The sequence below is a fragment of the Canis lupus genome, chromosome 24 (assembly GCF_003254725.2).
Source record: "Canis lupus dingo isolate Sandy chromosome 24, ASM325472v2, whole genome shotgun sequence".
Taxonomy (NCBI): domain Eukaryota; kingdom Metazoa; phylum Chordata; class Mammalia; order Carnivora; family Canidae; genus Canis; species Canis lupus.
Window position 1 is genome coordinate 24,456,462 of NC_064266.1, and position 20,880 is coordinate 24,477,341.

At 46.1% G+C, this 20,880-nt stretch overlaps 1 protein-coding gene and 1 pseudogene across 13 annotated transcripts in view; one reads left to right on the forward strand and one right to left on the reverse strand.

Moving 5' to 3' along the window:
• Positions 1-428: 428 nt before the first annotated feature.
• Positions 429-20,880, forward strand: part of CEP250 (centrosomal protein 250) — a 50,691-nt gene continuing 30,239 nt past the window's right edge. For 5 of the 13 annotated variants that reach the window (XM_049100233.1, XM_049100231.1, XM_049100234.1 and 2 more), the window contains exons 1-10: positions 1,253-1,341; positions 11,329-11,618; positions 12,057-12,113; positions 13,047-13,129; positions 13,358-13,523; positions 14,218-14,324; positions 14,569-14,820; positions 17,234-17,330; positions 19,368-19,475; positions 20,194-20,352. In XM_049100233.1, the coding sequence (XP_048956190.1) occupies positions 11,433-11,618; positions 12,057-12,113; positions 13,047-13,129; positions 13,358-13,523; positions 14,218-14,324; positions 14,569-14,820; positions 17,234-17,330; positions 19,368-19,475; positions 20,194-20,352 (1,215 nt within the window). In that variant the 5' untranslated portion in view covers positions 1,253-1,341; positions 11,329-11,432. Of the gene's footprint in view, positions 1,102-1,237; positions 1,347-11,328; positions 11,619-12,056; positions 12,114-13,046; positions 13,130-13,352; positions 13,524-14,217; positions 14,325-14,568; positions 14,821-16,909; positions 17,010-17,233; positions 17,331-19,367; positions 19,476-20,193; positions 20,353-20,880 lie in introns of those variants that run through there. The other 8 variants (XM_025469842.3, XM_025469841.3, XM_025469840.3 and 5 more) reach the window with 8 other exon arrangements.
• On the reverse strand, positions 4,949-5,290 carry LOC112673869 (60S ribosomal protein L22-like; annotated as a pseudogene).

Sequence of the window (20,880 nt, forward strand, 5' to 3'; positions counted from 1 at the left end):
CTTTGGCTGCAGATTGTTTCACTCCTACTGTCCATCCAACCACTCCTCTATTCACTCAGTACTTACTGAGCACCTATCTTGTACCAGGCATTGTTCTAGGTCGTAGACATACACAGTCTTATGCAAAGCTTTTCAAGTATGTTCCAATGCACGTAAGGTACTTGCTAAAATGCCAATTCCAGGACTCCACCCTTGGTTTTACCCACTCTCTAGGAGTAGAATCCAAGACTTTACACTTCTAAGAAATTCCCAGGGTTTTTTTTTTTTTTTTTTTTTTAATCCCAACTAAAAATTTAGAACCACTGAGTGGTAAAGAGACAGATAAATGAAATTTACAACTCCAAGAAAATGTTTTGATTGATAGTTTAAGATTATCAAAAGGCTATGAAATAACACCTGGGTCATAGAGGTAAGAGAGAGTCCTTTTTTTTTTTTTTTTTTAAGATTTTATTTATTTATTCATGAGATATACAGAGAGGCAGACACAGGCAGAGGGAGAAGCAGGCTCCGTGCAGGGAGCTGCGGGACTCGATCCTGGGACTCCAGGATCACGCCCTGGGCCGAAGGCGGGCACTAAACCGCTGAGCCACCCAGGTGTCCCAGAGTCGTCTGGAAGTCAGGCTTACATAGAAAATTAGACAAACTGCAGTTCTCTGGAAGGATGTAAGACACTCGGGCAGGGACCACTCGGTGCAAGACGTAAGTGAGAAACAGTGCCGTGTGTCCAAACGACACTAAGTATGCTAGGAGTGTTGTGTGGCCTGAGGCTGCTCGGAGGTTGGAGGTCTGAACGCTGGAAAACCCTAGAACTGGTCGACGGGTAGATTTCCTCCAGACCCAGAAGCAGGTTCCCCCACCGCTCACGCAGTTGCTAATTGTATTCGGATTTGTGGGTGGAGCAGCGAGCAGGCGCACGAAGAACAAGGCCCCACACACATGCGCAGTGTAGTCTCGAAGCCCAGAGGATGATGGTTGAGGGCAAGATCTTTCTGTTACCAAGACTTCCCTTGCTCGAATCCAGCAACCCTGGCTGTCCTCGTTTCTGGCCAGGGAATCTTACATGTCTTAGTGTAATCCCACTGTTCCTTCCGGGCCACTCCAGTAAGTCGGCTGCCAGTACTCAACATGGCGGCAGGCCCCCCTCAAGCGGCGCTATCCGCCGCAGGGCTCCCTGCTCGGGGGGCGGGGCCGCCGCCGGGGCGGGAGCCTGGGGGCGGGGCCTGGGCCGCGGGCGGGCGCTGGGCCCCCGCCCCCCGCCCCCCGCCCCCGGCCGGGCCTTAGTGGCTGCGTCTCCCACTCCCGCGCCGAGGATCACGCTGGAAATCGCGGGAGTCGAGCGTGGTGAGGTGGGGCCTCAGGGGCAGGCGGGAGGTGCCCGGGTTAACGGTCCAAGGCCCAGAGGCCCGCCCGCCCAGGGCGCCTTAGGGAATCCCGTTGGAGCAGCGGCCTCCCGTTTCCCGGGAGGAACCCGAGGCCCAGAGGCGGTCTGGGACCCATCCTCGGATTCCCGCCGCTTGCCCCCGCGTCCAGCCGCGGCCACCACGCTGGGCTCCAATCCGCGGAGAAAGGGAGCCTCCCGACCCTCGTACCCCAGGGCTGCCGAGTCCGGGAGTATCAGGAAAAGGCGCTGTGCTCTGCTGCGCGTCTCGCTCCCAGAATTTTGCGGCTCCCTCTGCCCTTGGGGCTTGGCACGTGATCTGTCCTAAAGCGCAGTCCCACCCGCCGCCCCGCTCGGGAGCTCGGGAACTCTGGTTCTTCAAATGTCGCTTCCTTGGAAATCTTTCCCGACCGCTTTCTGCAAGCGCCGTTCCTCCCACTGCTCGGTTCTTTAACCCGTTGCACCGAGTGATTTTTCCTGTGGCTCTTGTACAGCCGTGCAGTTGGGCCGTGATGCCTTTTTCGTCTCTATATTATTCCGGGGTCCGGCACATGATGATAAATAATAATATATCCTAAACAGTCACGAAGCGTCAAGTGCTACTAAATGCATTACATGGGAAGGCCCGCTTAATCCTCACAGTAATTTCATGAAGCGGGTTGTTACGTCTTCACATTTTATGCATGAAGAAACAGGCATTACAAGATCATTTTGCCTAGAGTTCCACAACTAATGAGTGGAGCTGGGCAGCGAATTCTAGGATGTCTGTTCCCAGAGCATGTGATAATTTCACAAACTGCCTTTGGGTTTGATAAATGTCTATTGGATTGTTTTTTACTTTAACCACACGCTTATGATGTGCATTTGATTGAGAAGGCTTGGAAAGGAGAATTGTTGTTCCCAAATTACATATAGAGTTCCTGACAAAACCGGCGCTAGAACCTACTGCCAGCCCTGTTTGTTCAGGCACACTCTACCTTTCTTTGCTCCTTTGCTGCCAGAGCTGCAGACCTAGACCTCATCACTTCACAGCCTTTAGGAAGTACCTCTCACAGAGATGTGATTTTTTTTGTACTTCATGATTTAAGAGGCACTTTAATGTAATAGATTAACCGTAGAGTTTGGAAGCAGATTAGGGTTACATGTTTGCTCAGCTATAAATCATTTATGTCTCTTCCATTTTTTGAGTCTGTTTTCTTGTCTGCAAAATTAAGACAATGATCTCAAAGGTTTTTTTGTGAAGATTGCAAATAATTGTTTTGGGAGTAAAGTGCTATATAAGCTACATGATCTGTTTTTTACCTTTTAGGAGGTTATAGAGCTTTCAGCATTTTGTAAGACCATTGGTGATGTGGATCATATTACCTAATGCCTTATATTCTTTCATTCAGTCAAATATTTAATGAGTAGCTGCTATATGCCAGGCACTGTTTTAGGAGCTGGGGATATAGCAGTCAATAAAACTATTCTTGCAAGTATTCTTATAAGTATATTACACATAATAATCAGATAGGGACAGATAACACCAGTGTGTGGGAGGGGTCATGGTACTTTATATTGAGTGGTTAGGGAGCAACTTTAACTGAGAAGGTGATGGTTGAACAGAGACCTGAAGGTGGTAAGGGAGCAAGCGAATCAAGATAACTAACTGGAAGAAGAGGCCCAGAAAAGAGTGGGTAGTTTGGTGCGTTCCCAAGCACAAGCAGCAAGGAAGGCTGTGTGACTGGAGAGGAGTAGGAAATGGAATTAAAATGATTGGAGGCTAGGATCAAATAATTAGGAGCCTGTAGGCCATGAGGATGATTTTGGTTTTTACTCTGAGTAGCCATTGGAGGGTTCTGAGTTGCATAATCTGTCACTGTTTTAAAAGGATCACTCTGATTACTCTGTTGAGAAGGAACAAATTTTAGAAGCAAGGGTGGAAGCATCTCAGCTGTCTAGGGAGCTTTTGCAGTAATCTAAATGTATTCTCTATTGCTGGGGAAAAAAATCATCCCCAAATTTAGCAGCTTGAAATAGCAATTATTATCTCATACAGTTGTGGATTAGAAATCTAGGAGCAGGGTGAGTGGCACCTGGGTGGCTCAGTCCCTTAAGCGTCTGCTTTCGCCTCAGGTCACAATCCCAGGGTCCTGGGATGGAGTCCTGCATCAGGCTCACTGCTCAGTGGGGAGTCTGCTTCTCCCTCTCCTTCTGCCTGTCCCTGCTGCTTGTGCTCTCTCTCTCAAATAAATCTTCAAAAATAAAATCTTCAAAAAAAAAAAAAATCTAGGGCAGCCCCGGTGGCGCGCGGTTTAGCGCCACCTGCAGCCTGGGGTGTGATCCTGGATACCCGGGATGGAGTCCCACATCCGGCTCCCTGCATGGAGCCTGCGTCTCCCTCTGTCTGTGTCTCTGTCTTTCCCTCTCTGAATAAATAAAAAATAAAATCTTAAAAAAAAAAAATCTAGGAGTGAGGCACAGTCAGGTTAAACATCTGATTCTTGATTTCAGCTCAGGTTGTGACCTCAAGGTTGTGGGATCTAGTCCCATGTCGGGCTCCACGTTTGGGATTCTCTCTCCTACCCCCTCTTCCCTTCCCGCTTATGCTCACTCTTTGTTTTTCAACATAAATAAGTCAACCTTAAAAAAAGAAGGCCAGGAGGAACTTAGCCAAGTGTTTCTGGCTTAGGATCTCTCAGGAGATGGCAGTCAAGTTGATGGCTGCTTTGCTCCCAAGATGTTTCCTTACTGCTAGGCCTTTTCACAGGGCTGCCTGAATGTCCTTAGGACGTGGTAGAGGGAGTGAAAAGAGAGAGAGAGGCTGTGGTGTCTTTTATGACCTTTTCTTGGAAGTCATTTCTACTTTATTCAGCTTCATTAACTTTATTCCAGTTCCTACTCCGGGAGAGAGAATTAGGCTCCGCCTCTTGAAGGAATAACAAAGAATTCGTGGGCATACCTTAAAGCCACCACTCCGGGCAAGAGAGAGTGGCTTGCCTCAGGATGGTGGTGGTGAGGGATTGAAAAGTGATACAATCTGGAAGAGCCAACAGGATTTGCCAGTAGATTGGTTACAGCGTGTGAGAGAATGGAGTACATAAGACCCCAGGCTTTGGGCTTGAGCAGCCAGAAGGATGGAATTGCCATTTACTGAAATGGGGAAGATTGGAGGAGCAGAAGTTCACTTTTGGACAGGTTAACTTTGAGATGCCTGTTAGACACCCATGTGGATAAGATAAATAGGTGTCTGGTTTACTCTAGGAGTGTGACTTTCCAGAGGGAAGTGTGGGCTGGGGAGGCACCATGGGGAGTCATGGTGCCATTGTAAGTCATGAAACTGGATGAGGTTGCCCAGGAAATGAATGTAGATGGAGGCGAGGTCTGAAGCCTGAGCCCTAGGGCCTCCAACCTTATGGAGAAGATGAAAAACCAGAAAAGGAGACTAAAAGGAGAGGCTGGAGAGGTGGGAGGAGAAAAGAGAAAGACCTCGCTTGGCAAATTTACGGAAGGGGCTGCATACTAATTTTTTTGTTGTTGTTCCCAAGTTTTATTCAGGAACTCATACAAAATATTCCAGATAAATGAGTTTTAATCCTCATCTTCCTCCTCTCCCTCCTCCTGGTTAATCTGGAAGTAACGCAACCAATCATGTAGATTATTCTCCTTCAAATATTTTTTGGTGGGATATTTCAAATACCTTTTGGAAAAAGTCCCCTTAGAAATTACAGTAATCTTGCTCTTGGTTACCACACCTCCACTGAGATTCCCAGCTTTTCCATTCACTTTGATTCTCTCTTGAAGAAAGTGCTCAAAATTGGAGCCTGCATGATTCCATCTTTTACAGGGTGGGTGCAAGTAAAGGGTAAACCTCAGAACTCACCTCTTTTTTCTTAACCACCCCCTTGCCACAAGGTTTTTCACGGGTGCCATGGCATACTGGAGGCAGAAAACATGCAACATTTTTGTGTGTGGAATAAGAAACAGAAATTGTTTCTGCAGACAAATATATGTAGTTTCTTTGCTCAGGAAGTAAAATGTTGTGCCTTTCAAGCATTTTTTCTTTTTTGCTTTAAGTGACAAATTCTATTTAATGATACTAGTCCCCATCCTAGTCCTTGAAGTATATATACCTCCGAGTCTAGGTGGTGTCATTTCTATATTAAACTTTATTTAAATACCCCTTTTGGAATTTGGGGTGAGGGGGACTAAACATAATGTATATCACTCTCTGTTACTTTCCCTCAGTTCAGAGGTTACTACCCTTCTGGTCTGGTTCCTAGCAAAAGGAGGTCAGTCTTGTTCCTGTCTGTGACCGACTGCCAGGAACGGAGTTCCAATTCATGAGTGTTTATGGGATAATTTAATTCATAAAAGATGAATGCATAAAAGAAGTGACTCTTTTTCCTTTTCCTGTCTATTCAGTGCTTTGCAGTTTGCAAAGCACACTGACATCCATTATCTCACGTGAATGAGATCCAGTCTGTTACCATTTGCCAACTACTGACCTTTTCTTTGTCTGGGGGGATACTGAAACCTGCCTGTCTTTTGGTACTCTGCTAGTTTGTTCTCTGGTAGATCTGACAGTGTTAATAAAACAGTGCTGAACTGCATCTTGAGAAAGCTCAGAACTAAATCTCAATTTCAGAAAGATCCCTGATGTAATTTTTCTCTGTTCATTCCCTCTCTAGAAAAAAAAATTTTATTTATTTATTTATTTATTTATTTATTTATTTATTTATTTATTTATTTATAACAGATACAGAGAGGCAGAGACATAGGCAGGAGAAGCAAGCTCCTTGAGAGGAGCCTGATATGGGACTTGATCCCAGGATCCTGAGATCACCATCTGAGCCAAAGGCAGACGCTCAACTGCTGAGCCACCCAGGTGCCTCCACTCCCTAATGAATTTAAGTTTTATGGGGATTTTTTTTGTTTTAATCCTAAAACACTTCAAATTTTTTTAAAAAAGATTTTATTTATTTATTCATGAGAGATACAGAGAGAGAGAGAAACAGAGACACAGGCAGAGGGAGAAGCAGGCTCCATGCCAGGAGCCCGACGTGGGATTCGATCCCGGGACTCCAGGATGACACCCTGGGCCAAAGGCAGGCGCTAAACTGCTGAGCCACCCAGGGATCCCCCAAATCATTAAAAAATATATTTTTATTTATTTATTCTTGAGAGACACAGAGAGAGACAGAGACCTAGGCAGAGCAAGAAGTAGGCTCCCTGTGGGGAACCTGATGTGGGACTCCATCCCAGGACCACAGGATCACACCCTGAACTGAAGGCAGATGCTCAACTGGTGAGCCACCCAGGTGCCCCTCAAATCATTTTTAAGATAAATTTTTTTAGAACAATTTTAGGTTTATAGAAAAATTGCGTAATACAAAGAGTTCCCATATGCCCTGTACCCCATTTCCCCTATTAGTAACATCTTATGTTCATATGGTACATTTGCTACAGTTCCAAATCATTTTTTGAGGTAAATGGGGCATATAAACAAAACATAAAAAAAATAAAGTTACTGCATTTCTGGAGTCCTCAGTTTCCTTATCTGTAAAATGGAAGGATTGGACTAAATTTTTATTTTTTTAAACTTTGATTTATTATTATTTTTTAAAGTACATTTAAAATTTTTTATTTATTCATGAAAGACACACAGAGACAGATAGGCAGAGACATATGCAGAGGGAGAAGCAGACTCCATACGGGGAGCCCGATGCAGAACTCGATCCTGGGACCCCAGGATCATGCCCTGAACCGAAGGCAGATGCTCAACCGCTGAGCCACCCAGGCATCCCTCAACTAAATTTTTAAATAGCTCTAAAATTTTTGAGTTATCAGTTGAAGTAAAATAATTATGTAATTCTGATATAATTCCACTTATTTACTGAAGTATTACTATCACCTTCCCAAATAATGTATACATGTTAACAGCAGCCTTCTTTTTTTAAAAAAAGATTTATTTATTTTAGAGAGAAAGCACATGTGAGTAGGGGGAGAGGGAGAGGGAGAGAGAGAAAGGAAGCAGACTCCCCTTGGAGTCTGGAGTAGGACTTGGGGTTTGATCTCACGACCCATGAGATCATGACCTGAGCTAAAACCAAGAGTCGGACAGTTAACTGATTGAGCCACCGAAGTACCCCTATGTGTTAAGAGCAGCCTTAGCCTCATCCTAAGAGATGGTTTAGTAAGAGAATTCTGGGGACTGTGGCAGAGCTACCTGTAGAGATATAGGCTGAACTATATGACATTATCATTTTTGTAGGTTAAAAAATGGGCAAATATTGACAACTTTCTATGGTTCAACCAAATATCAAGGGGGTGAGGGGAGGAGGGAGGAGGAATTCAAAGGAGGAGGAGAGGCCTCTCAGACTCCCAGCACATGCAAAAGCCCAGCCCAGCCCAGAGCAGCCCTAATAGGATTAGAGAAAAGGCCCATCAAGTCCCTTGAACCTTGAAGCAACTCAGAGCTGCTCTTGTTGCTGGCAGTGTTGGCAGCAAGAGTGGTTTCCCAGCAAGTTTGTGCCTCCTACTAGCAGAGAGAGACTGAGCCATCATTTAACAGAGACACAGTGAGCTGGTTGACACAGCCCTGGTGGAAAGGAAGAGCAGAAAAAGAAGATCTTTGGAGTGTGAGGGAAGACTGCTCATTCAGGTTAGAGGCTAGGAAGAGGCAGCCTGCGGTGTTGGTGCCATTCTACTCTTCTTACTTGATGCATTTTCCTTATGGTCTACTTCAAGCTCTACAAACTCAGCTGTCTTCTGTTGTCCAGGAGGTAATGTAAATTAGTAAACTGAGTTTTCTTCTGTAACTCCTATAAGAAAAGCAATAGCACAAGTTCAACGATCAATGACAACTAAAATCTGCTATCAGCGTGAGGGAGAGAATAGGCTGGGGCTGGGGGATGGTGTGTTGGGGGTAGAGACTGGTAAACTAACGAGAATATGTCCTGTCTAAGGGGGAAGACACATGTAACTGCAGCTGGTTGTTGCCTTGTAGGAATACAGGTCACAGTTTGCTAGATACTCGGATTCTCCAAAAGAGCCAGAAATAAGAATTGTTTTTTAAAGATTTATATATTTATTTATTTGAGAGAGAGAGAGCACTTGAGCATGAGTGGGAGGGTAGAAGGAGAGAATCTGAAGCAGAGTCCTTGCTGAGTGCAGAGACAGACACAGGGCTCAATCCCATGACTCCTAGATCATGACCTCTGCTGAAACCTGAGTCAGATGAACGCTCCATCAACCCAGGCACCCTCAGAAATAAGATTTTATTTTTACATGCATTCTCCCACTGGTAAATGTTTGTACCTACTTTGAATTCTTAAAAGCTTGATATAGGCCACATAATGGTTGAAAAGAACCAGCAGGCCACACTTGTAACCTCTGCCAAGGATTTAGACTTGCCTGGAGTAGAGGCCTACATGGATTTCTTCAACCTACTAATGACCAAAATGAATTAGATAGCTTTTGCTTTTGAGGAATTTACAGATTAGTAGAGAAGATAGATAAATAATAATGATAAAATGTAATTTAGTCAAATGTAATTTAGACTCTATATATTATATATACAGTTAAATATATATAAATTTCTTATGTGTAATAATGTCATATACATAGCTAGAAAAGTGATTAACTCTTCCTGGGTATATCTGGGATGACATGATAGGGGGTGGCATTTGAGCCAGGATGTAGGAAATCAACAGTTTAGTGCATTAAAGGGATTTGGGGCCTTGAAACTCCCACTGTATATGGAAATGTTAGATTTGCATTTGCTCTATATACCGCTTTCTTCAGATGGGCTGCTGGCTGGACCAAGAGGGCATCTCTAATATTCTAATAATCTAATAATATCTAATAATAATCTAATAATCTAATATTCTATTTTCTTGATAGGTAATTGGAAAAACAAATATTCCTTAACCCTTTTGGGGTTATGCCTCAGGGTTAATTAAATGAGAACTCTAACCTACCCACCTCCTCCCAGGTTATTGTGTGTTTTAGAGGCCTCAGAAACTCAGAGGTCACATGGCTGGTAGCCCTCATATTTAGATAAGGGGCTGAAAGAGAAGTGGTATGTCTGAGATCACAGAACCCATTAGAGGCAGAGCTTGAACTGGCATTCCAAACTTCCTGACCACTGTGCTTTCCCCTCTCCTGGGGATCTCTCAAGGTCTCTGGTTAAGCTGGCGTCCCTGCTCTCCCCATCTCCCCTCTGCCCCTGTGGGTGACAGGTTGCCCTGATTTGGCCCAGCTTCTGCTGGGTGAGGAGGTTTACTATCCTGCTGAAGCTGATTGCTCATCCCCCACCCCCTCTCTCTTAATGGATCTCCTGCCTGAAATGCCTGCTACTCCATTTCTTTTTCAGAGAGTCAAACTTGCTTGTATTCAAATCCCTAATCAACCAAATGCCAATTGTATGAATTTGGACAACTTTTGTTTAACCTTTCTAATTTCTTAACTGAGGTGTAACCTTTGTAAGCCTCCGCTGCTTCATCCACGTACAAACAGTTGTAGTATTACCTACACTGAAATGTGATAGAAAGGCATTGGAAGGTTTCAAGATTCTTGTGATGACAAAATAACATAGTACAGGTAAAGCAGTTAACTGTGACTGACATGTAGACAGGTCAAGGATTAATTATGACAGGATTAATTATGACAAGGATTAATTATGATGATGATGATTTGCACAGTTCACAGACCAGCAGGTTAGGTTTAATGCCCTTCCACTATTTTCTCTTACTGTTCTATACTGCTTCTGTTACGATTACATATGCCACATTGTGTTGTGATTGTGTCCTTCTCCTCTGCTAGACTAGAAATACCTTCAGGGATTTATCCCATAGATGTTTATTAGGCTCTCTGCCAGGCACTAGGGATGCAGTGGTAAACCAGGAGCTCTTGATCTAGTGCAGAGTCCCAGAAGGAAACATTGGTCCTGTGAGCTTGTCTAATGGTTCCCAATAGATTTGGAAGTGATACTTAGCTCTCACGCCACTTAGAGGTTAGGGTCCATGTTAGTATTTTATTTATTTATTTATTTATTTATTTATTTATTTATTTATTTATGTATTTATGTATTTATGTATTTATTTAAAAATATTTTATTTATTCATTCATGAGAAGCACGGAGAGGAGAGAGAGAGGCAGAGACACAGGCAGAGGGAGAAGCAGGCTCCATGCAGGGAGCCCGACGCGGGACTCGATCCCGGGTCTCCAGGATCACACCCTGGGCTGAAGGCGGCACTAAACCGCTGAGCCACCAGGGCTGCCCCCATGTTAGTATTTTAAAGGCTCTGATGGGTCCTGTAATAAAGGAACCCACTTACTTTGTCCAACCCAGCTTTGCCAGACCTACTATTTGGTGAGTAAATTTGTTTTTTTTTTTGTTTTTTTTTTTTGTTTTTAATTTTTATTTATTTATGATAGTCACACAGAGAGAAAGAGAGAGAGGCAGAGACACAGGCAGAGGGAGAAGCAGGCTCCATGCAGGGAGCCCGACGCGGGACTCGATCCCGGGTCTCCAGGATCACACCCTGGGCTGAAGGCGGCACTAAACTGCTGAGCCACCAGGGCTGCCCCCATGTTAGTATTTTAAAGGCTCTGATGGGTCCTGTAATAAAGGAACCCACTTACTTTGTCCAACCCAGCTTTGCCAGACCTACTATTTGGTGAGTAAATTTGTTTTTTTTTTTTTTTTTTTTTTTTGTTTTTAATTTTTATTTATTTATGATAGTCACACAGAGAGAAAGAGAGAGAGGCAGAGACACAGGCAGAGGGAGAAGCAGGCTCCATGCACCGGGAGCCCGATGTGGGATTCGATCCCGGGTCTCCAGGATCGCGCCCTGGGCCAAAGGCAGGCGCCAAACCGCTGCGCCACCCAGGGATCCCATATTTGGTGAGTAAATTTGAATCACCTAGACATTCTTTTCAACTCCTCTGTGTGCTTTCGTCCCCAGCTCAAGAGGCACTCCACGTGGCACAGCAATGATTAGAGACTTTACTAGGAGTGAACAGCCTCTGGCCAGATAAGGGATTGTGAGCTTACCTGTTTGGTGCTCCCATGGAGACGCGAGGCCCTGGGTTGAACAATATGAAGCCCCAGTCACTGCAGTTGGTGCTGGAGGAGCAAGTACTAGCACTACAGCAGCAGATGGCAGAGAACCAAGCAGCCTCCTGGCGGAAGCTGAAGAACTCCCAGGAGGCCCAGCAGAGGCAAGCAACCCTCGTGAGGAAGCTGCAGGCCAAGGTGAGGCAGCTACCCTTGCAGGAAGGCAAAGAGAACACTGCCAAATGAATGCTGAGTGTAATGTGGGATAAGGGTTCTAGGAGATAGAACCATGTGGTGGGAATGTCCCTAAACAGCCTCTCCTGTGATGCTCACAACTACTCCATGAGATGTATATCCTGTCGTTTTTAAAGATGATGGTCACAAGGGCTAAATTAGTTGTCTGTGTTCTCCTAGGCTAGAGCTAGGACCTGGCCCTGTGTTTTCTGGTTCCAAAGCCAATAGGCACAGAGAGTATGTTTAACTGACCAAGTAGAAATTATAAGATGTATGGACTTACCCCACTATTACCACCTAGACCCTGTTCACAGCAGATTTGCCCCAAATCCTCCATGACCTTTCGTTTGGGCTTTTTATACCAGCCATGACCATCACCACATCCTGCTCTGTTTGCCTCAGGTGTTGCAGTACCGGACCTGGTGCCAAGAGCTGGAGAAGCAACTGGAAGCCACTGGGGTGAGTGAGGCTGTTCTGTGTTCCCCCTGTGCCCTCATTGAATATACCTGTAAGGACAGCCCTGTTTGCTGACTGAGGGAGGTTGTGGTCTGATAAGGCGGTGTTCGGTGGAAGTCTGTCTTCAGCCCCTGAGAGCTTTATCACACAGATACTTTCGTTGGACTGGCTATTCCAGGCCTGTCAGACGCCAACCCTTGGCTCTCTAAAGACAAAATGCAGCTTCAGGAGATTTAATCAGACTGGAAAGGATATGGTATCAGAGGGAAAAATGCATTTTTCCTCCAGAAGGTGTCAGTGTTTATCTGTCTTAGATGCCGATATTTGCAGGCCTAAACTTGTTTGTGGCAGAGGGATTTACTTGTGCCACTGGCTGGGTAGAGCTGACTTTGAAAAAACCATTGCCTTTGTTCCAGCTCCCTCTCGCCACCTTCTCACATTACCCTCAGAAAAGTTCTCTCAGGAAGGAAAGAACCAAAACTTAGTGAGCACCATTCTATGTAGGCCAGGCACCATTAGACATTGTCAGATAATGATGTCACTCAATCCACAAGGCAACTTTTCTAGAGGAATGGTGTTTCCTTCATTTTGTAGTGAAGACTTTGTGGCTCAGAGAAGCTGAAAAACTTCCTGAGGTAAAAAATGTAGTGTAGTAGAAGTCAAGGCCATTAATGAAAGCTGTATCTCATGCTTCTTGGGCTGAAAGCTCTTTTCACTACCAAATGCCATGTTTGAGCAGATGTCACAGGTTCACTCTGGGAGGAGGGGATGCCATGGATTTACCTTCAGGCTGTAGTGATTGAGAAAAGAGCATATTTGCTGACACAAGAGAGGAGGCGTGAAAAGAAAGCAGGTGGCTGCAGAAGGGGGCATCAGGGAATTGGTCTGAATGGTGTTCCCTTTGGAGGTCAATAAGCCTGTTTCTGTCTGACTAAGGGACCGACTCCTCAGAGATGGGAAAGCATGGAGGAGCCAGACCTGGAACAGTTGCTGGTCCGTTTGGAGGAGGAACAACAGAGGTGATGAACCCCAAGTTATCTGCCAGGGTGATGGTGGTGGCCTGTGGGTTGAGAAGGCTGAGGGCAAACCCCTGCCCTGAGTGCTAACGTGGCTAAAACCACAGACCTCAGCCTTAGCCCTCCAGTTCCTGGTGATGGAAAATTCCAGTGTGTGTCATCTTACTCCACGAGGTCCAAGGTTGGATCAAGCCTTTATTTTGCACTTGCTCCCGCCCCTCCCCAGTGCAGGTGTGAGAGTCTAGCAGAGGTGAACACCCAGCTTCGGCTGCACATGGAAAAAGCTGACATGGTGAATAAAGCACTTCGGGAAGATGTGGAAAACCTGACAGTGGACTGGAGCCGAGCCCGGGATGAGCTCAGGAGGAAGGAGAGCCAGTGGCAGATGGAGCAGGAGGTGGGAGGAACAGTAAAAAAAGAATATTTACTCCTGGACAGGAGGCTTGCATGCTGGGCACCGCCCTCGTCGGTGCTGGGAAGGGTTAACTTCAGGACCTGCACAGAGGCTGAGCTGTTGCTAAAGTCCCTGACCCTCCTCCCCACGCAGGCAGGCAGCTTTGGGCAGCTTTGCCCTGCTTCAGCTCTCGCCTGACTTCTGTCCTTACCTGCCTAGTTGAGGTTTTGCTGGCAAGTGGTATGACACTCAGAGCAGCTCTGTCCCTGCATGTGTGGCTAGCTTCGGTTTTAGGAGGATCTGAAAGCTCGCTGACTTCCCTCTTCTGGAGGTCTGCATGTCTAGATGCTAAGGAGATAGCTGTTGAAACCAAATGGGGAAGAAAGACCAGACACAGACCTGGGTGGATTTTCAGATCCCAGCTAAAGGAAACTAATATTTCCTGAGCCTTTGCTGTGTGCCAGGTGCCATGCTTGGTGATTTACATGGTATGTCACTTAGTCCTCATTGTGAGTCTTTGGTGATAATGGCAGTGGCAGCTACTGTTTATCTTTTTCTGATCAGCTCAGAGGAAGGTCATATGCCATCATAAGCCCCTTCTTCCCTCCCCCGGGTTGTCAGGAGGAATCCAAGACTCCTATGCTGGCAAAAGGTGGTCCTCTGCCCTTTGATATGACCAGGGTTTCTGAATACACAGTTCTTCAAGGGCTACCTGAAAGGGGAGCACGGTCGCCTTCTTGGTCTGTGGCGGGAGGTGGTGACCTTCCGACGCCACTTCCTGGAGATGAAGTCAGCTACTGACAGGTAAGTGTGGGGATAGGAAGGGAGGTTTGCCCCTACCGATTCTAGATTTAATGACCATGGGCTGCTGTAGAAGCTGGGAATGGGGGTGGGGAGTAGAGAGGATGGAAGAGTGAGTGGGGAGCGATGATATTATTGGATTCAAAGGATTTTCCCCAGACCTGCTCCTCAGAGTTCACTGGGCCTGATCTCCAAGCTCCCTTCACCCATCCCTACTGGAGTCTGCTCTTTCCTTGCTTGTACTCAGAGATCTGACGGAGCTCAAGGCTGAACATGTGAAGCTTTCAGGGTCCCTGTTGACATGTTGTCTGCGCTTGACTGTGGGCACCCAGTCTCGAGAGTCGGATGGATCTGGGAGACGGGATGGGAGTGAGCCAACCCAGCTGCTGCTACTACTGACCAAGACCCAGGAGCTGGAGAAGGAAGCGCATGAAAGGAGCCAGGAGCTAATACAGCTGAAGAGTCGGGGCGATCTGGAGAAGGCTGAGCTGCAGGATCAGTGAGATGGGTTGGGGTCCTGGGAAGGGGTTGCTGAGGGTGTTGACTCCCTTAGGGAAATAGAGCTGGCAGGGGGTAGGGGGCATGAAGAGCGTTCTCCCACCAGAGAGGAAGGAGAGGTGCCAGAGGGGGTCCAGTCTGGAACCCAGTGCCACGGGGGGGCTGTGTCACCGCCCTCTGCAGTTCAGTTTCTCTCCTGTTGATTTATAGAGCTAGCTGTGACTGTTGTCTCTCAACACCAAACTACTCCCATTCCCAGAACAGCCAAGCTATTCTATGCCTCTCTGCCTTGGTACATACTGACCTTAGCCTGGAATGCTTGCCTCCCTTCTGCCTCCACCTTATCCATTAAGGCATGGTTCTGAGAAGCCTTCTCTGACCTCAATAGCCTGTTAAATTTCTATGCCCAGGTGTAGTCTTTTGACCTGCTTGTTACAGCATTGCTCTCACTGTTTCTGATTATTTAGCTTTTGTTGTTGTTGTTAGGTTCTCCTATTTTTTTAGATTATGATAAAATTTATTTTTTATTTTTATTTTTTAAATATTTTATTTATTTATTCTTGAGAGACAGAGAGAGAGAGAGAAGCAGAGACACAGGCAGAGGGAGAAACAGGCCCCACTCAGGGAACCCGACATGGGACTGGATCCTGGGACTCCAGGATCACGCCCTGGGCCAAAGGCAGGCGCCAAACCGCTGAGCCACCCAGGCGTCCCTAAAATTTATTTATTTATTTATTTTTTAAATTAATTTTTAAAAAAATAATAGTAAAAAGGGCAGGGACAGAAGCTAAGAGCCCCGTTGAATTTCTGGACAGGTTTGGGCTTATACCCCATGGCTAGGTTTGTGTCACCACCTATTGACGGTGTATGTAAATAGCAGTTTGTTTTGGTTTTGGTTGCCTGGGTCCTGGAAAGGCAAGGACAGAGACTATGTCTTAGTGAGTCTATGTCTCCAGTGCTTTGTACTTCATTTGCAGTAGAGTAACATTCAGTGAATGTTTGTTGAAAGACACAATCATTTTTTTTAATTTTTATTTATTTATGATAGTCACAGAGAGAGAGAGAGAGAGAGAGAGGCAGAGACACAGGCAGAGGAAGAAGCAGGCTCCATGCACCGGGAGCCCGACGTGGGATTCGATCCCGGGTCTCCAGGATCGTGCCCTGGGCCAAAGACAGGCGCTAAACCGCTGCGCCACCCAGGGATCCCAAAAGACACAATCATTAAGTGAATGGCCATCCAATTAATGAAGGCTCCTAGAGGTGGTACAGAATAAAATTATTAAGACTTTGAAAAAAAAGGGATCCCTGGGTGGCGCAGCGGTTTAGCGCCTGTCTTTGGCCCAGGGCGCGATCCTGGAGACCCGGGATCGAATCCCACATCGGGCTCCCGGTGCATGGAGCCTGCTTCTCCCTCTGCCTGTGTCTCTGCCTCTCTCTCTCTCTCTCTCTCTGTGTGACTATCATAAATAAATAAAAATTAAGAAAAAATTAAAAAAAAAAGACTTTGGAAAAAAAAGAATATTTACTCCTGGATAACATTCATTTAAGAAATATTTTTTTTAAATTTTTATTTATTTATGATAGTCACAGAGAGAGAGAGAGAGGCAGAGACACAGGCAGAGGGAGAAGCAGGCTCCATGCACCGGGAGCCCTTCGTGGGATTCGATCCCGGGTCTCCAGGATCGTGCCCTGGGCCAAAGGCAGGCGCTAAACCGCTGCGCCACCCAGGGATCCCTTAAGAAATATTTATTTAGGGGCACTTGGCTGGCTCAGTTGGTAGAGCATGCAGCTCTGGATCTCGGGGTCCATGTGTTTGAGCCCCGTGCCAGGGGTAGAGATTACCTAAAAAAAGAAAATCTTAGAAAAAGAAATATTTGTTTAACTACACATATAATCCCAGGTAATAAACTCCAAGATATAGCATTAAGTGACAGAGTTGTATGATTTCCCTCAACCTTGAGGTTAGTATCACAGAGGTTGACTAAAATCTCCCCCAAACTGCCCCTCCGATTTCCTTATGAAAGACCCTTGGGCTGGAGGGACCTTGGGACTGTCCCATGTGGCAATTCTGATGTTCTTATTGGCTTCAGGGTGCTTGACTTCAAGATCAAGCGAGGCCTGGAAGGGCCTGGGCCAGGGCTTTCCCTCAGCTCTCGCGCCCCCAAACACGTGTTCCAGTCTTGAGATGTGGTAAATCCCTGCATGTGTCTGAGTGGTTTTTGACTCTCCCCTCCCCCTCCCCCCGTTCAAGGCTATAGCATCGTGTGGCATCCAGGGAATGCAGGGGCTGGGGGTGCCCAGGTGGCTTCGGGGGGCTTTAGAGGGAGTGTCCATTGGGGCTGGGGTATGCTGCGTATTAGCTCTGTCCACCATGGTGAGTCTCCTGGGTAACAGTGCTGTGCTCTTCTCTTCAGGGTGACGGAGCTCTCTGCTCTGCTGATCCAGGCTCGGAAGCAAAATGAAGAGTATGAGAAGATGTTAGGGGCCCTGAGAGAGACAGTGGAGATCCTGGTACATGACCTTTTGTTCTGGAAAGGACTTAGGAGTGGGCCTATATGTTCCTTGTCCTCTATAGACAGATGATGCAGGAGACCAGTTAAATATTCCTTAATAATAACAAACAAACAAACAAACAAACAAAAAATAAATAAATTTTGGCTGAATCTGAAAAAGTAATTAACTCATTCAATTTATTCACTCATTGGTAGTACTGTGTACCATGCCTACTATATTCCTGGGGAAATTACAATGATGTATGCATGCAGTGGGTCCTCATCAGAGAGAGTGGAACATACACTACAAGGCACAGTGGCAAAAGATGGGGACATGTGAGAGATTAAAAACCAAGAGCTGCTCAGTAGTTGACCAGTCTGTTCTATGGAAGATTGAGGTTTGTGTCACGGGCTTCTCGGCTTCTCATCTGCCAGAGATACTATCAAAGGGACTCTCTAAGGTTATACTAGATAGAACCTCTGGCTTGATTCTACATTTCTTTTCATTGCTAAGAATCTCTGTTTTTAGGCAGATCCTGAATGATGATCTGTGTACAAACCTCTAGTCTTATCTGAGCTGGGATCGGCAGGGATTCAGAGTCATTTATGCCTTTTTTGGTTCCTTTTGGTCAGAAATGTGCAAATTCAGATGTCCGCAGTGCCCAGATAATGCCAAAGAGTGAAGTGGGTTCAGTTGTAAGGATTCTGGTTGTCCAGCATTATCATAGTTAGTTTTGAGGACAGAAGGGGACACTTGATCTCAATATTAAGGAAACGATGAGGTATAGTAGGGACTGCAGGAGGGTGAAGAGTATGTGTCTCACATGGAGGAGGTGTTCAGCTTCAGGATATTACTGCCATGTAGCAATGGGGCCTGATATGGCCCATCTGTTAACTTTTTGAGAAAAGCCAGAAGGTCAGAATTTCTCAATTCATAAAACCTCTCAGAATCTCTCAATTAATTTATAAATGTTGGCTCAAGTTTTGTAGAGGCCCAAGAAAACATAGTTGCAGGTCTGTGTCTTCAGGCCTTCACTAACAATAGGATCAGAAGGAACTGAGGAAATCTTGAGTCTTCTTCAGATTCATTGCTAGCTCTGGGGCTAGGGGTTTCTCTGGACTAGCCTTAGGTCTCAAGCATTAATTTGCTGTTCAGAGACAGCTCCCATTCTTTCTTTTGTGATAGCTGACATGTATTGAGCATTTTCTTTGTGCCAGGCACTATGTTGAGTGATTTACATGCATCCTTTTCACTTAAGCCTCAACACAAACCTGTGAAGTAGTTGCTGTTAATTATTCCTATTTTATTTTATTTATTTATTTTTTTAAACAGTGTTTTTTTTTTTTGTTTTGTTTTGTTTTTAAATTTATGATAGAGAGAGAGAGAGAGGCAGAGACACAGGCAGAGGGAGAAGCAGGCTCCATGCACGGGGAGCCCAACGTGGGACTCGATCCCGGGTCTCCAGGATCGTGCCCTGGGCCAAAGACAGGCACTAAACCGCTGCGCCACCCAGGGATCCCAATTATTCCTATTTTATTTTTTTTTTTTTTTTTTTTTTTTTTTTTTTAAATATTTTATTTATTTATTCATGATAGTCACAGAGAGAGAGAGAGAGGCAGAGACACAGGCAGAGGGAGAAGCAGGCTCCATGCACCGGGAGCCCGACGTGGGATTCGATCCCGGGTCTCCAGGATCGCACCCTGGGCCAAAGGCAGGCGCCAAACCGCTGCGCCACCCAGGGATCCCCTTATTCCTATTTTAAAGAGAAAAGAAGCTCAAAGAAACAGTTGCCTATGGCTACCAAACTAGGAAGTGATTGAGTGAGAACTCTAATTGAGGCAGTCTAATTTAGAGCTCTGATTCACTTATTCTGAACTCTTAATCACCACATCACACTGTTCTCAGAGTCCTGGGACAACAGTAGCAGTCATATGTGGTCAAGGAAAAAAGTAGGGTTGACCACAGAGCCAGAATGAGGTTCTGGTTGATTTGGGGGCTTAAATGGTAGATACTTCTGAGAGTTTTGCTCACAGCTCTGTCTTGTTCCCTGTTCAGGAGACAAATCATGCAGAATTAATGGAACATGAGGCATCTCTCAGTAAGAATGCCCAAGAGGAGAAGCTGTCTTTACAGCAGGTGATCAGGGATATAACCCAGGTACTGGTAAGCCTTCTGTTTGTGGGAACCGGGTTATGGCTCACTCCTCCCTAGGCCTCCGTGTTTCTTAGTCATGCCTAGATTTCCACTCTCTGAGATGTTTGGGCTTAGGGTCTTTGAGGAATGAGTTCTCTGAGTGTATCTGAAGACTGGTACCTTAAGGGGTAGCTAAGCATTCACATGCTAGCACTGCCTGCTGGAACAGGCAGGCCCTCCTTCTTATCGCCAGCTGTACTTCTCAGGACAGGGGCTCTGGTCTTTGTTACATCAATATCTTCTTCTTTCTTCATTTCTTCGTTTATTATTACCTCAGAATGCTCTAGCCTTGTTGCTAGTCCTAGGTTTGGGTGACAGAAGGTGAGGAGTTGGAGGAACCAATACTTTTTTTTTTTTTTTTAAGATTTTATTTACTCATGAGAGACACACAGAGAGAGGCAGAGACATAGGCAGGGGGAGAAGCAGGCTCCCCCATGGGGAGACTGATGCAGGACTCCATCCCAGGACTCTAGGATCATGATCTGAGCCGAAGGCAGACACTCAACCATTGAGCCACCCTGGTGCCCCAGGAACCAATCCTTTTTGCTCTTAGATACCCTCCTCTTATGTGCAAGGGAGAGGACCTGAGAAAGAAGACGTCAGGTTTGTCCAGGATGTAGTGTCAGTCTTCTATGTGGATTCTAGGCCTTCGTCAATAGGGTGGTGACTCTGCTGTGTTGGGTTTCAGGTCATGGTGGAAGAAGGGGACAGTATGACCCAAGGCTGTCGAGACAGCTCCTTAGAATTGGACCCTAGTGGCCTCTCATCCCAGTTTGATTCCCAGGACCCAGACAAGGCCCTTACTCTGGTGCGTTCAGTGGTGACTCAAAGACGCCAGGCTGTGCAGGTGAGAAACCACCATTCCTCCTCAGACACGGGTGTGGGTGTCTGAACTGATGTGTGCCCCAGGTAACCTCCTTGCCTGGACTGTCCCTTCCACTATGTCAACCAGTCATGAGGTGTTTGGTCAGTACTCCCAAGGTGCCCATTAGAATCTCTCGGTGTCTGCCAAGTCATACTTGTGGCTAATGGGTACATTCTCTGTGCCCAATAGTACACCTCACTTTGCATGCTATCTTCATATAGCACTATGCAAAGATAGGCAACTGGAGCCCTGGGAGACCGTGAGTAAGCGTTGCCTGACTCTAAGGGTCCCAGCCAGACTTAGCCATTTCCGTGACGGCCCCCCAATGCACGTCTAAAGATGATGGACTCTGAGACTCTAGGAACCACAGAAGCCCAGTAATCTCTGATCCTCTGTCTCCTCGACTGGCCGCATCTCTATTCTCAGCTTACCCTTGTACCAGGCCTCGGCCCCTGGCCTAACCTCACTCTCAGGCTTCTGCCACCCTGCCTTTGCTCTGCCCTCTTGCTC